General features: G+C 43.0%; 1 protein-coding gene across 3 annotated transcripts in view; it reads left to right on the top strand.

Annotated features, from left to right (window-relative positions):
• The window catches only part of DPYSL3 (dihydropyrimidinase like 3), a 121,553-nt gene that overhangs the window by 54,720 nt on the left and 50,989 nt on the right, over positions 1-15,844 (top strand). The window contains exon 1 of one of the 3 annotated variants that reach the window (XM_008987335.5): positions 3,941-4,133. The exons of 1 other annotated variant lie outside the window; for it this stretch is intronic. Coding sequence is in view for 1 of the 2 variants with exons in the window: in XM_003732250.6 (XP_003732298.1) it covers positions 4,727-4,765 (39 nt within the window). In the remaining variant the exon portion in view is untranslated. Of the gene's footprint in view, positions 1-3,940; positions 4,134-4,625; positions 4,766-15,844 lie in introns of those variants that run through there. One more of the 3 variants, XM_003732250.6, reaches the window with a different exon arrangement.

Genomic DNA, 15,844 nt, shown 5'->3' with positions numbered 1-15,844 from the left:
GATGACCAGAGGTCACTCTTGTCACCATCTTGGTTTTGGTGGGATTTAGCCGGCTTCTTTACTGCAAACTGGTTTATCAGCAAGATCTTTATGACCTGCATCTTGTGCTGACCTCCTGTCTCATCCTGTAACTTAGAATGCCTTAACCATCTGGGAATGCAAGCCAGTAGGTCTTCGGTCTCAGCCTCATTTTACACAGCTCCTATTCAAGATGGAGTTGCTCTGGTTAACATGCCTCTGACAATGCCAGATGATTATATCATAATTTCCTAGTTCCTTTACTGTTCTGGAAAATGATTTTCATATGAACTCCTCCTTCTCTCTCCCAATACCATCTTTCCTAGACTGTCTTAGCTGATGACAGTCAGAACATAAACTCCATAAAGTTCCTCCAGGAAATAGACCCAGCTACTGGACTCTGTGTGAGGATATTCTCCTCTTCAGTTATTGTGGAAGAACCAGTGTTGTTTCTAGCTAAGGGCAAGGTCTCCACTCTAGCAGTAAATGTCATCTGAGTTGCCTATTCCAGAACTTTCTTACAGCCATTGACCTACTTCTCTCCTGCCTCATAAAGTTTCCTCTCCTGACTGAACCAGCCCCATTGGCATATAACTTATCAGTGCCCAGGTATCAATTATACTCTACTGAGCCTTTCTTTGGCCCATATGTTACCCTGAAATTTTTGGACTGTATCATATTAGCAAAGTGATCCTTCACCATCTTAATTCATCTGTCCTGAAATCTAGAATCAGGAAACCCTAAAAATGCATAGAGAAGCAAAAATAGATACTGTAAAATCTAGATTCTAACTACATGCCCTTTAGTTTTAGAAAAGTTCTTTTTCACCTATTTAATCATTATCTAGTAGCAATTTTTAAAAATTCTTACATTCACTCATCTAATAATTATTGAGCAATTTGTATGGACGAGGCTGTATTTCAGGCATTCAGTGAATAAAATAGACACATCCCATGTTCCCAAATAGCTTACATTCTGGTGATGGGGAGAATACCCAATAATAAATTATTATGTCATGTGGTAAAAAGTACTATGAAGATAAAGCAGGGAAGGGAGCTAGAAAGTGACAGGTGGTAGAATAAGGATATGCCTTATTTCATAATAATGAGTATAAAGTAAACTCGATGATATTTGGGACTTATTATTCACCTTTGTTGAACTAATTCCTAGAAAAATAATGGCATGCAGTAAGCACAAGGTAACTATTGTGTGAATATTTTGAGAATGAATGAATTAATGAGTAATGGTGAAGAAGTTAGGAGCTTACAATAATTCAGGTGATAGCTGATGGTGGCGAAACACAGGGAGAAACTTTGCAAACGTTGAGAGGACCCTATGGTCTGGATATATTTGAAAGATATAACCAGCCAGGAGCGTGGCCATGCCTGTAATCCCAGCACTTTGGGAGGCTGAGGCAGGTGTATCACCTGAGGTTAGGAGTTCAAGACCAGCCTGGCCAACATGGTGAAACCCCATCTCTACTAAAAGTACAAAAATTAGCCAGATGTGGTGGCAGGTGCCTGTAATCTCAGCTACTCAGGAGGCTGAGGCAGGAGAATTGCTTCGACCTGGGAGGCGGAGGTTGCAGTAAGCTGAGATCACACAACTGCACTCTAGCCTGGGGGACAATAACGAGACTCCGTCTCAAAAAAAAAGATAGAACTAATAGCATTTACTGAAAGATTGTTTATAGAGGAGGGGTGTGATTGAAAGAGAGAAATCAAGGATAGTGCCAAATCCTTGGCCTGAGCAACTGGAATGGAGTACCCGTTGATTTAGGTGTGGAAGTCTGGGGTATGGCAGGTGTGGTAGCCAAAATTCAGCTTTTTTGGGACTATAAATCAAGTCTCTCTTTCTGTGTCTTTCTCTCCATCTCTTTCATAGTTTCCTGAGATACCTAAAGCCAAGCACTGCTGTGTATCCAAGGAAAACCATTCAGAGTCATTCTACTGTGGAAAACATCCATACTGGTTCCATTCTTCTCTCTCTTGGCCAGACACAGAGGCATCCTGTGTTGATGGCTGCCTTTCTTATAGCCAAGGAAGGCTTTTTCCTTCAAATTCATCTTAGAGGCTTTATTTTGGTTCAAGAAAGTGAAAGATAATTAAAGGGGATGAAACAGGGAAAGTAGTGTTTGTTGTACATTTCTGATGATGGCAACAGCTTGAATCAATTTGCTGGTTATTATGTGTTCCTGTGCCTGGCTGGTCACAGCAGTCAGATCCAGAAGAACACATTGCAATTGCCATTTAACATGGCCTCTTGCATGCAAACCTGACCTCAAAAAGCTTAACCAAGTCTTGTTATTTGAAACAACACACACACACACACACACACACACACACACACAATCATCAAGTGATCAAAAATATGGTATAAATCTATTTAGTAAAGAGTGTTCTGGATTATAATGATGGCAACAGAAGAGATAACTCAGATATAAGAAAGGCAAAGAAACCTGTGAAATTAAAAAGAAAAAAAAGAAGCAGCAGTGTTTTTTTTTTTTTAGGATTGTAAATGTCCCTTATGTATGTTTACTTTTCTTGAGAAAAATTTGCAAGATCCTTTCCAGCAAGTTTGGGGCAGTAAAATCTATGGGAAAGATGGAGAGAGAGAGAGAGAGAAAGAGCGCGTGAGTGAGCGCTCTGCTGGTTTCCATAGTATGTAGTTAATTCTCTTTTTACTCTGTTCTAAATATAATCCTGCTCATTTGCATGCCAATCCCCAGAATGCTTTGTAATTTCACAACTCTTGGCTAGTGGTCTCAGCACTTATGCTTTAAGAACAAAGCAAAATGTTTAGGGCGTTCCTTTGGCTCACTCTTTTTTCCCCCCTTGTGTTTTGCAAAGGAATATAGGGAGGTGACCTTTGCTTGGCATTCATCCTCCTTTCCAGAGTATCACAGAAATAAAGTGGAGACTGCTTTGGACTTTCCCTGTGAAGACTGCATTCAGACCAATTAACCATAAATAACTAGAAGCTTTGATTAATTCACTTGAGAGGGAGTTTTTAAGGGGGGTTTTGCATGTCCTTGGATTATGTGACCAGTCTGGTTTGTTTCAGGTTTATGGCAAGCCCAAGCTGTAGTATTCTGTATCCTTTCTGTGGATGATGCCTTACATAATTTCTTTATTGCAAGCACGTCTTCACTTTAATGACAAGATGTCTAGAATTGCCATCAGTAGACTGCCTTATGGAAACGTGAATTCAAGATCTTCAACACAGATTTAGTCATGCTTAGTGACATACAGGATTTCTATTAAATAGAACATTAAGACTGACAATTGGGGGGGCGGTGGGAGACATCTTCAAGGGGTTTATAATTTTTGTTTTGCATAGCATGTGTTTTTTTCTTGTTCTTTAAATTGTATGTTTGGAATTATTTTTCGTTGAGAGTTGAGCTCCCTTACTCCCAGCCACCACTCAGGCCCCACCCACAGTGGCCTCTCCAAATATGTCTCCCTTTGGCAGTTTGATTTTAGTAGGTATCTAAAGGACAATATATTCCTTCGCAGAAGGGCCGTGGTTTTGCTTCTAAAAACACGTAAACCTTCGTCTGGCAGCCCTGCCTAAAGTAAACTCGGGATTGTGAGCAGCACACGTGGTTCACTCCTGAGGGAGCAACAGCAGTTCTACTCAAAATCCATGGCTGCACACCAGGAACATGTCTGGGCTTCTGCCTTCCCACTCCACAGGTGTTTTCTACTTTTTACTCAAGGGCAGCATATATGTTCTTTCTTTGATTCTGAGAGGCAGGCAGTGGAGTTTCTTTACCAAGATATTACTTGTATATTTTTTAAATTCAGGGAATGATGAGTCCACTGCCATCGTGCTCCTTGCAGCCTCCCAGAGCGAGTCATGGCTTTCCATTTTCTCATGCGTTTGTTTCGGGTCTGGTGACCCAGCAGGCCCTCCAGGCAGCAGAGTCAGACTAGTCCCCGGCGTCTGAAGGGGCTGCACCGCTGTTTACCACCCGGCGAACCGCAGAGGCGGCGCCCAGCCCTCCTCTCGAACAAAGGCGCGGCCGCCGCTTTCGGCCAGCGCGATGGCGGAGGAGATCGGGTGCCGGGAGGGAAGCCGGGAACAGTCTCTATTCTGAAACCAGGGCGGGGAAGGTAGGCGATCCGACTAGGGGCTGGCTGGGGGCGGTGGCGGCGCCCGGGGCTCGGCCACGCGGCCGGGAGGGCGTAGCTGCTGCTCCCACCCCAGGACCGCTGCCTGTGCGCCCGAAAAGCCCCTCGCGCCCCCTGGTGGCTGTGGAGCAGCCTGGCTCCACCGTACTCGCAAATCAGAAAAAAAAAAAAAAAAAAAAAAAGGAAGAAAAAGAAAAAGCGGGTGAGGCAGATGCAAAGAGGAAAATCAATAGGGATAAGAGAGAAGAGGGAGGAGTCGCAGATCAGCCATTCTTGTCTTATGGGGTCCCAGCTGGCACAGTAAAAGAAAAAAAAAAAACCCGGGCGTGAACGCGGGTGGAGGAGGGTGTGCGTGGGGGGGCGGGGGGTGAAAGGGGGACCGGGGAGATTTACTATTGTCTCTGGCAGCCGCCGCGGGAGCCCGGGAGGGGGGCGGAGGCGGGCGGAGGCGGCGGCGCGGCCAGCGCACCATTCACTCCACCTGATCTCGGGGCGCTGTGCGCTGAGGAAGGCGCAGGCGAGCCGGAGCAGAAGAAGGAGGGAGGGAGGCAGCCGCTGCAGCCGCCGCCGCCACCATGTCCTACCAAGGCAAGAAGAACATCCCGCGGATCACGGTGAGTCCGGGCGCCGCCGCTCACTCCTTCCTCGCTCGCTCCCTGCCCGCTGTGCTGCGGGTGGGGGCGGCTCGGATCCCGCCGGCTTCCCTGGCCGGGTCCCCGGGGAGGGACTGAGACCCCGGGTCCGGGTGGCGGAGCGCGGCGGTCAGTCCAGCCGGCGCCACACAGACTTAGTGACCCTGGGGTTTGAGGAAAACAAAACAAAGAGGAAACCCAAACAGTGGCGCGGAGAACTTTGGATTATTTATCCTCCCTTCCCACCGCTGGTACTTCCTCAGGAGCGCGGGGCTCACGGCTTTCCCAGGACCCCTGCTCCTCCTGGGGTGTCGGTGTGTGCAGCCCCAGGTTGAGGTGTGCTTTTTGTTTAAGGATCCTTTCGGCCGGGCGGGGTCTGGAGAGATGACACCTTTCCCCAGGGGTACTTGGCAGCCCGACCGCGCCCCTCTCCCAGCTCCAGCCCCACGGCTCTGACCCTTGCGCCGCGAGGTTGGCGGGGTGTCTGGACCACCTGTCCTCGCCGGATCCCCTTCTTGCCTGCGTTCACTCCGACTCGTGTTTCAATGTGTCATTCATGGGACCGGACAGCTAACGTGGCTGCAGTGGGAATGATCAACTTTGTGTGTGTATGCCTTCTATGCACTTTACATTTTGCATTTCATTTCTCCCTCACATCAAAGAAAAGGACGAGTTTTTAGAGCAGATTTTAGTTTGCTGTCGGGCGCACGCTGTGTGCATGCAGAGTTCAACCCATTGTGTGCAAGACCGAGACACCCCGACCGGTTGGTGTCAGATGCGCCGGGGTTCGCCTAGGGCGGGGTGGAGGGGGGCTTGCCATTATCAGGTACAGAAGCCGCATCTTCACTGGCGTCCAGCAAGGCTAGGATTGCATGGTGATGCCCCGCAACGATGCTCCCAAATAGTAGACACATAATGGCAGGCTGGGATGGGCATTTAAAAAAATAGAAAAAATAAAAACTAACATTTTTTAGTTTAGCACGAAGCAATGTAGTTGCGCTTTGTCTATAGTGAATTGGATGGTGTGTGTGTGTGTGTGTGTGTGTGTGTAGTGGGGGAATGGGTGGCTACTCCATCTTTGCAAGCTGAACAAAGGAAGTAATCAGCTGGCCCTTGGGAGGCTCTGCAGCCGCCTTAGGGCAGAGCTTTACCTGCCATAGTAGCTGATTTGCAGGGTCCACCAGGTGTTGTTGTGGGCATGAGTCTGTTTGCACTTGTTCCCTTAGGCTTTGGAACGTCCTGTGCGTTTGCGATTGAGATGCAGGACCTTCCTGTCTGCAGGCAGGAAGAAGCCTCTCTTGCCTCTAGTACACTTTATTGTCAATTGATTTATTTCTTTTGCCATAGCATACCTTTTTCATGCAACTGAACAAATGCACCCCACCCCTACCAGCTTCTCAGCTGGTGCTAAGGAAGAAACACTCCCCAGGGAGGAGAGTTGAGGCCGGCAGGGATCCTTTTGCCCGGTAGAGGCTTTGGGCTTTAACCGATCCTCCTTTACCACTACCTGATATCATTCACTTTCCATTATTGAAGAAACACTGTGGGTCTTTTACAATGCACAATATTATCTAGTGCCTACTGTCTTGTCTTTCCAAGGAGCTGTGGAAGTTATTATCATAATAATAAAAATAATAATAAAATAAAAAGAAAAAAGAAAGATAAAAAGCTGATTGGGACAAAAGCTCAATTTTTACTTATTTCCTTAACTTAGGAGATTGAGCCACAGCTCTCATGCAGTTCCATGCTGGAGGGATGCCGCATGTATCCGCCACTTGCTTTATATCCAGTATGTATTTGCTAGTTTTCCTGTTTGGGGTAGGCAGAGAACCGATATTTTTTTCCCTCCTAGACTGCAGTGGTTCTTCTGGACTCATCCTGTGACATGACATTGAGAGCCACACCCATTCTTCTAGGTATCATTTAAGGAAAGATAAATTCAGCCTTGATAACTTGCCTTAGGACTCCAGTAAATGTGGTTGTGCCCTAATCCCAGGACCAGATTTGCAGTGGATTCCCTTTTGTTTCTGTTAGAATGATCTTCCCTGGGGTACATCCTTCATTTTCAGTGCGGCTTCCATCCTTTCTCTCTGTGTGTGGGGCGTGGTGCTGCATAGCAGCCTCTGCCTCGAAGCTGGGGCTGTATCTCCTGCAGCTGTAACAGGAGTAGACAGTGTTTGTTAATTTCTTCAAACCGGGCTGCCTTGTATTCATTGTTAAAACCAAGGGGAAGAAAAGGAAGGGCATAGCAGGAGGCGGATGTTGGTCTTTGGGGATAAGGAATCCATTTGTAAATTTTCTCATGCTTTGTGTTTGCATTTCCATGAACAAGGAATCTATTTTATAATAAAAATTTTATGTATGTTTGCATGTCTATAAGAAGATTATAGTTGTCTATATACTATGAAGGTTGAGGTACCTTTTCTAGATATAGTTATAAATATAAAAATGTAGACAGATATTCATGTGCAGAAAGTATGATTAAAGATCTAAATATAACATAGACCCCCTACCATCAATTCTAGTGTATTTAAAAAGTGGTCGTATATGGAATTTGAATTGAATTTTCGCCTCTCTTTTCCTTTCGGTGAAGGCAGCCCCACCCAGTAGCTGAGGTGTCACTACAATCTGAGGACTGATGGGGGCAGTCTTTCTTGGCCTGGTACCCTTTGCCTTCCTAGGAACTACTTTCTATCACTGTTTCGGGTCCGGAATAGGGTTGGTTGTTTTTGGTTTGTTTCATTTTTTCCTCCTTCCACCTATTTTTGTTGCCCTCATGAGATTAAGGCATTCTTACTCTCCTTATTTTATTGGTTTCCTGTTTGGGGGGGGCTGGAAATGAGGGGGAGATTTCTGTGTCCCTGTTGGAGTTGGCTCCACCTTTCTCCAGGAGTAGCTTACCCTTCAGATCTTCATCGTCCCTTTTCAGGTCGGCTCTGTGGATTATCTGTTCTACCTCAACAGGAGCCTTGCTTCTACTTATCAGAGACTGGCAGTTTTGGGGATTCAACAGATCACAGCAAGGGACCTTGTATCTTCACTGTCTAGCACTGAACCTGGTATACAGATACATAATGATTGTCTCTTAAATGGATGAATGAATTAAAAATTGTTCCTAATAATAATAGCCCCTACTTGTTGAGTGTTTATTTTGTGTCAGGTATTATATTTTATGCCTTATATGCCTTGTTTCATGTAATCATTGACTCAATCAATACTGTCTGAGAGGGACTATAGTTATTCCTATTTTATAAGATAAAAAAATCTTAGAAGATAAAAATGATTCGCCCAGGGTCAGAGAGTCAGTAAGTATTAGAGGCAGTACTTAAACCTACACATCCAACTGAAATGAAAATGCAGGTTCCTCACCATCACACACTTTTTGGTGTCCTTGCCTCTACCATCGCTGTGACTTGGCATTGGTAGGGCAGATGATTTCCAGACCGTCTCCACTGCTGGGAGGCATATTTTTCTTGTCACTGTCAACAAATCCCATAACATGGTCTTTCTGACCTTTTATTTTAAGTACATAAAAGAACACATTTTTGAAACAGTAGTCACCATCAATGCTACAGGTAGAAATTTTTGATAAGCTACAGTTATTGTTTTCCTCTGACACACGTTACAGCATGAAGTTGACCACAAGACTGGGTCAGGCCCTAATACTTAGGCATTCAGGTTCTGGTGTTTTGTATGTATTTTCGTATTAGTACTTCCACAGATAATCATTTCCCAGTTAAGAAAGTTAAGAAAGGACATTGAAATATAGGTAGGTGAAGTTATTTAGAGCTGCCTGGTTAGAATTAAGCTGAGGCTGCCGTGGTGCAGCAGCTGCCTCCTGGAGGCCTTGCAGCTGAGATGTTGAAAGTTGTGGAAACAGCTCCAGAATTCTTCCTAGGAGACAAATTACAGAGAACCGTTTTTTGTGTGTGTGTGTGTGTTTTTGCAACTACAAATTGGATTTCGGTAAACATTGTCTTGCAGATACTGCATTTCTGTTGCATTGAAAGTTTGGTTGTGTGATAGTTGGGAATTGCTGGAAGATATATCCCCAGTTAGGAATACAACTTGCAAAGTTCGGTCTAGGGTGTGTATTCAGAGCTCTGGGATCTCCCTTGAAAGGGTGTCATTGTGAGTATAGTAGATGCCACTGGAATTTATTTTCTTTTCTGGAGAAGTGAAGGGACCTTATGTACTGGAGGAACACCCAGATCTCTTTGGCAGTTGATCTGGGGGCCTAGAACTAGACTAGAACTGGAGGAAGGGACAAGTGCAGTCCCACCTGTGGATCTACGCGTTCTTCATGCTTCAGTGGGTGTCATTTAAGGAGGAGAGGAAGATATTAGGAGATGGAGAATGAGAGTTGAGGAAACCAAAAGAGGAGGAGTCACGGAAAACCAGCTCTCTCTGTGTTAGAAGGCACCTTGAAAGGGAAATTCCAGAGTAAAAAAAAAAAAAAAAAAACAGAAGAAAAATAGCAAACACTTAGGAATGGAAAGCAGCTTAGCTATCTGATCACTGAAGTCTCAGCCTAGGCCCTGCCTGAAGTGTTCATTTGCACTTTAAATTTTGAGCAGCTATGTGCTGATTCTTAGCCAAGTTATTCCTTTTCCTCAAATACTGGGAGAAGGCCTCAGATATACAAAGAGCCCTGAATATTAGTAGCTGTGACCAAGCCAGCTGGGCATTGGGAGGAATTCTGAAGATTTCCTGAGAGAATTCATGTCTCTGTGGCAAAACCCTCAGTTTATAAATAAAAAGACTTCCTGCTGATCACACTGAGCTACTGAGAGGCTCAAACAGTGGTCATGAAAGTGGTCCATGAACTCTGAATGTGTTCAGGAGAGCAGATGCTGGTTTATTTTGATAAAATCTCAACTACTTTGAAATGTGGAAATCAATAAAGGAAGACTTGACAGTGGTCTGGTTTAGGAAGAGACTACTTAGGAAATGCTTTTTTAACGTAAGAGTTTTCCAAAACAAAAATAAACACAGTGTTATATAAAACCTTTTTCTTTGTTGCGGGGGGCGGTTAGTTTCATTACAGTGTTCCCAAGAATTGTGCTTGTCATCTCTGATAGGCCGATACAGGCCATTAGATCGCCTTTGAACTTTTGATATGGAGACTCTCCCTTAACCTGAATAGAGGCTATTCCTCTAAATGATTGAACTCTGTACATCTTTTCATCCTAATCAGCTTCTAGCCTAGAGTGACACACATTTTGAAGATCCTTTCAGCAGTTTCTTCATAACTTGTTTTTCGGTGACTTGTCTGCTGTTTTTTCTTCAGTTGGAAAAAAAATAAAACTAAATTATAGGGCCATTTTTGTTTTCTTATTACATTTGAAAAACTGCAAAATATTTACAACAGTAAGAAGTCTCTAGGATTTAAATGTCTGTTTTTGACGAAGTTAGTGCTTCTAATCAGAAGGAGACAGGACATTTGAATATGTCATTACCTCTTGTGATGGATGTTAACTAGAGAGGTGAACTGCTCCCTGGTTACTCCCTCCTCAGATCAGTGCTCAGCTTTGCCTTTTCTCCCACTTTCTCTAGGCAAATGACAAACAAATAAGACCTTGGAAAACCCAGAGAAATAGGCTCCTTTATGTTCAGACTCCTTTTGCTGTGAAGCCCCTCTTTCATCAACATCTGTCTATTTCAATATATGAAGCAAGTATCCTCCCACCCCTCAAAAAAAGCCAAAGCTAGTTTGGTGGAATAGAATGAGCCCCTCAACTTGGCCTCTTCTTTTGGTTCCAGTCCCTACATGAAGCCCAATATAAAAACTAGTTTTCCTGAGGAGCTTTCTTCTGTTAATTAGATTGTAGGGAACTCAGTGGCTAGAAATACAGGACTAAGCATGGTGCAGCCATTATTATTAACTATCTTAGTAAAAGCTGCATGGATTATCTCATTTAACTGACAGCGACTCTTATAGCTACAGTTATTAACCATCATTTTGCATTCTAGAGAGAGGCTCAGAGTAATGAAGTAATTTGACTAAAGTCACATAGCTGAAAAAGCAAGACACCGGGATTGATCCCTGCAGAGGTGGATTAGTTTCACAGGCAAGAAAGCAGTAGTTCTATAGGCACAGGTTAGTACCTTCTCCTGCCATTATTTCCAGCTGCCCATCCTGTGGGTCACTGTTCACAGGATGGAAGGATTGGGGATGGTCCGGCCAACCCTATCACATTACTGTTGGAACAACAAGTGAGTTGTGTGTCCTCTTGACAGTGGTTCGTGTATTGCTTCTGCCAGCTGTCTGAGTGAGTTAGCCTCTGGCTTTTGCCCAGGAGCATGTATGAGTACAGGGTGGAAAAGCAGATGCTATTTTTCTGCCTTGCTTCAGAGCAGATCTGGGTCTAAGGACCTTTCTCACTCTCTATCCCTGTCTTCTTCCCAGACATAGCCAGGGTCTCTGTTTCCCTTCAGTCACGCAGAGAAACATTTGGAGACACCCAGCACTTAAAGCTAGATGGGGAAGCTCCACAGTAGAATGGTGCAGGAACCTATTTGGAACATCTGGAATTCAGGGACAACATTTCTCATGTCCTAATTAACATTTTTTTTCCTCTGAAAGTGCTCGACAATGACATTTTAAGGGTAAAATGAGATTTCATTTTTTAAGAGAGGAGTTCCTTGGACTAGTAGAGCAAAGGAGCCCTCTTGATTTTAGATATGGAATAAGGAAGTGAACCCTGGAGGGAGTATCAGCACACTGTGGTTGAGGCCTGCCCTTGCCTTTAATTTACTTGTCACTTTGGGCAAACCCTTATTATCCCTCTCGGATTCTGCATCAGTAGAATGAGGGCATTGAACCAGATGATCCTTGAGGTCCCTCCCAGTACAAATGACCCTCCTCACTTTGTTCTAAATTCACAGAGAGGAGTTCTAAGCCCTTCCTGTGAGGGAAAAGAGAGTAGGGAGAAAGTGGATGAGAGCAGCCATTGTTGGCTGAAACTCAGAGGGACCAGCCAACATCTGTGTTGGATATAAGGAGCTTTGGTTGCTTTTTACGCTTAAAATCCCAGGCTTTTCCTCATTCAGGGAGTAGACTTATTTAGATTTTGTGCAGAAGAGAAATGGAATAATGGTGACTGATAGATCCTCTGCCTAACAGAGCATTAGTATTAATTCAGATGAGCATTAATAAAGTGATATCATGATTCATTTGCTGTCACATACAGTCTTTCTTTAGGATAAGGCTACTATTGATAAGGGCATGAAGGCAACAATTGCCCAAAACCTAGATGAACTAAACGAACAAGCAAACAAATCAAAAACAATTCTGAGTCTGTGAATGCTCATCAAGCTCTTTTTTCAGCTGCTCTTGCTAATATTTTAAATATGGTGGCTGCCATTCAATGGAAATAATCTACCCACAAAGGCCCAATCATGCCATGTACATGCCATGAGGAAAGGGATGGTTTTTGTTTTGTTGCTACTGAATCTCCAGCACTTAGTCTTCGGTTGTTGCGTATTAGGCCCTCTGTATTTGCTGAATGAATGGATGTATTTAACACTTACCTGCAGGAATGATTTCAAGAGAGAAGATCACCTGAAAGTATACCAATTTGTTCTTTTACATAATCTTCCCTTTTATTGACAACTTTCTAGAATATTAACTTCTAAATAAGGCCAGACTCTAAGGAACTGGCATGGGATCACTGGGCCAAGAGAAACATGACAGCTTTTTAGCAGAACAAGCAAGTCATTGTAATCCAGGGCCTGACCTGGGCACATGTGCCAGAAAGTCCATCCATCATTTGGACTTTTTTCTTGTCTGGCCTCCATTCCTCTCTTTCTTCCAGATTCTGCATCTGGGCTCATTCTGAACTTGTTTCAGGGGCCTACCTGGGTACTTACCGCCCACAAACAAAGACATCATTTCTCTTACTACAAATAATTTAAAAGAATTAATACAGATCTTTATGTCCTCTTTCAAATAGAGGGAATTGTCACCATGACTCTTTGAACCACGATACAACATAGATCTTAATTGAGGTCTCTTTCTGCCTTTGCACATAAACTAAAAAGTTATTAGAGTTATTAGCAGCAACTAGATAGGCCAATCTGCATTTGTAAAGGAAACTTCTTGTTTTGGAAGTATTGGTTAAGGAGCAGTTCATAATTCTTTTTGTTTCCCTATTAGGGCTGGACATTTACATGGAATGGTTTTGTTTCTGTGTGTTCTCTCAAAAGGTTTTTAGTCTCTTATCCCACTGCACCTGTCAGCTATCTCTGAGCTATAATTGGAGCTATTCTTGTTACTAGCTTTTATTCTAAACATCATTCTTTGGTTTGAGGGGTAGGATGAGTTAACACAGATTTTACCAAGTTTATCTCTCGGTGGAAACCAGAGTTCGTGGTTTCAATATGTCTATGTGTAATGGCAATCACTAGAGTCTATTATTATTTAATTTTGTTTTTGAGGCAGAGTTTTGCTCTTGTTGCCCAGGCTGGAGTGCAGTGGTGTGATCTTGGCTCACTGCAACCTCCCCCTTCCGGGTTCAAGCAATTCTCCTGCCTCAGCCTCCTGTGTAGCTGGGATTACAGGCACCCACCACCACACTCAGCTAATTTTGTATTTCTAGTAGAGATGGGGTTTCTCCATGTTGCAAAGGGAGCATCTATAAGGGAAGACAAAATGGGAGAATCAAAGTATATTCATGGAACCAAAAACCTTTGATTAGAAAGTGTTTGAAGAACTATTTGTATTATAAGAATGTCATATATAATATAATCAGGTATGATAAAAGCATTTTGCTATTTTTTAATTGCATAAAAGATATTTATTGACCATAAGCTTGGGAAAAGTTATTTTAATGATAATAAGAATTCACGTTTATTGTACCCTGTGTAAAGTGATTTTTATTATCTCAACTCTCAGAACAACTCAATTAGTAGGTAGATTTTTAAATAGGTCTTTCTTTCCATTTTATTGATGAGGAAATTTAGAGAGATAAAGTAATTTGCCTAATATCGCACAAGGCTTAAATGTTGGAGCCAAAATTCAAACTAAGGTTTATGTGACTTACAGCCCCCATTTTTAACTGCATCCTATGGTGCTACCTTAAATTCTCCCTCCTTTTATCTTCTCCCACCTCTGGAGTCACAAGACATTGGTTCCAACTGGTGTTCACTTACTTCTAGTCCAGCAGTAAGTTGTTCTCTGCACCTGTTTCCTGAAAGGTATGAGTGGTGCAGGTTATGGGGGATGTGGAGAACAGTTGGTGCCCCTCCGGAAAGGTATGAGTGGTGCAGGTTATGGGGGATGTGGAGAACAGTTGGTGCCCCTCCTGAAAGGTATGAGTGGTGCAGGTTATGGGGGATGTGGAGAACAGTTGGTGCCCCTCCGGAAAGGTATGAGTGGTGCAGGTTATGGGGGATGTGGAGAACAGTTGGTGCTCCTCCTCTGCAAGGGCGGTGGACTCCTTAGCAGTGTTTGGCATCATGAAGCCCTCTGTTCTTCCTTTTACTAGCAGTGTTTCCCTGGCATGTCCAAATCTGCTCCACACTGTTGTACTTACACAAACAACTTGCCAGGGAGGTTCCCACCACTCTCAACATCTTCGCATTGAATTAGCAAAACTACCAATTAGGGGTTCTTCCTAGAGTGAATTTAAATGCCATCTTCTCATTTCATGCCCTACGCTGCATGCTCCATTCTCTTAAATGAGTCTTAAGCAAGATTCTTCTAAGGTTTGACTTACTATGGCTCTGTAAAATTCATACTTGGAGTCTCCATGGAGATTACTCTTTTCTTTATTTCTTCTAAAAAAGAAAACAAATGGGATACATGTGCAGAACGTGCAGGTTTGTTACATAGGTATACATGTGCCATGGTAGTTTGCTGCATCTATTGACCCATCCTATAAACTCCCTTTCCTCACCCCCCGCCAACAGGCCCAGTGTGTATTGTTCCCCTCTCTGTGTCCATGTGTTCTCAATGATCAGCTCCCACTTATGAGTGAGAACATATGGTGTTTGGTTTTCTGTTCCTGTGTTAGTTTGCTGAGGATGATGACTTTCAGCTTTATCCATGTCCCTGCAAAGGACATGATCTCATTCCTTTTCATGGCTGCATAGTATTCGATGGTTTATATGTACCACATTTTCTTTATCCAGTCTATCATTGATGGGCATTTGGGTTGGTTGGTTCCATGTCTTTGCTATTATAAATAGTGCTGCATATGTGTGCATGTGTCTTTATAGTAGGATGATTTCTATTCCTTTGGGTATATACCCAGTAATGGAATTGCTGGCTCAAGATTTTTTTTTTAAGTCTAATGCCCCATCTTATGAGTAAGAAAACCAAGACCCAAGTGGTACTCACTTAATTAGCCTTTTTGCTACTATCTGTTTTACTGTGGGGCCCAAAGTTTTTAAAATTAACTAAGGGCTTTTTTTCCATTACGAAATAAGTATGTTGGTTGTAGAAAAAAATTACCAAAAACACAAACAATAAGGACAATAAAAATAAGCTACACTGAAATTACTCAGAACCAATGTAAACTTTCAGTATACACATCTAGAATTTTTTTTGACTATATGTATCATTTATTAAAATGGTTCCACATGTTGTTTATGCTGTTTTATGTCTTTTCATTGCACAATAACTTAATTTCTAATAGCTATATATTATTACATTCCTTGGAAATTCTAGTTAAATGAATCTCATTTTGTTTGCATTGTTTTGATTTTTTCCAAAAATCTTTGTATTAACAACAAAATGAAATGACAGATTCATTGTCAGTTGAAGTTTTTTAGTTGAACCCAAACTAAAAGCTAACCTAGAATGAGGTTGAGTAACCTGCTGAAGTAACTCAGCTCAGGAGTATCAGACTACAGATTCATATCCCAGTGTCTTTACTCTTAGCTTTATGTTCTTGTCACCACTCATTCCTTCATTAGTCGTGCCATTGTCCATGGAAAACTCTGCTTTCTCTCATTCCCTTAGCTCTCGAATGAGCACATTTTTTTCTCACCACCACCTTTGCCTTCCTCCCTGTCTTGCTGAGGCTGTTGACATTTGTAGAGGTACCCTGTGTCTTG

The sequence above is a fragment of the Callithrix jacchus genome, chromosome 2 (genome assembly GCF_049354715.1).
Source record: "Callithrix jacchus isolate 240 chromosome 2, calJac240_pri, whole genome shotgun sequence".
Taxonomy (NCBI): domain Eukaryota; kingdom Metazoa; phylum Chordata; class Mammalia; order Primates; family Cebidae; genus Callithrix; species Callithrix jacchus.
The sequence above is the reverse complement of the archived record's forward strand: the minus strand, read 5'-3'. Positions and strand labels throughout refer to the sequence as shown.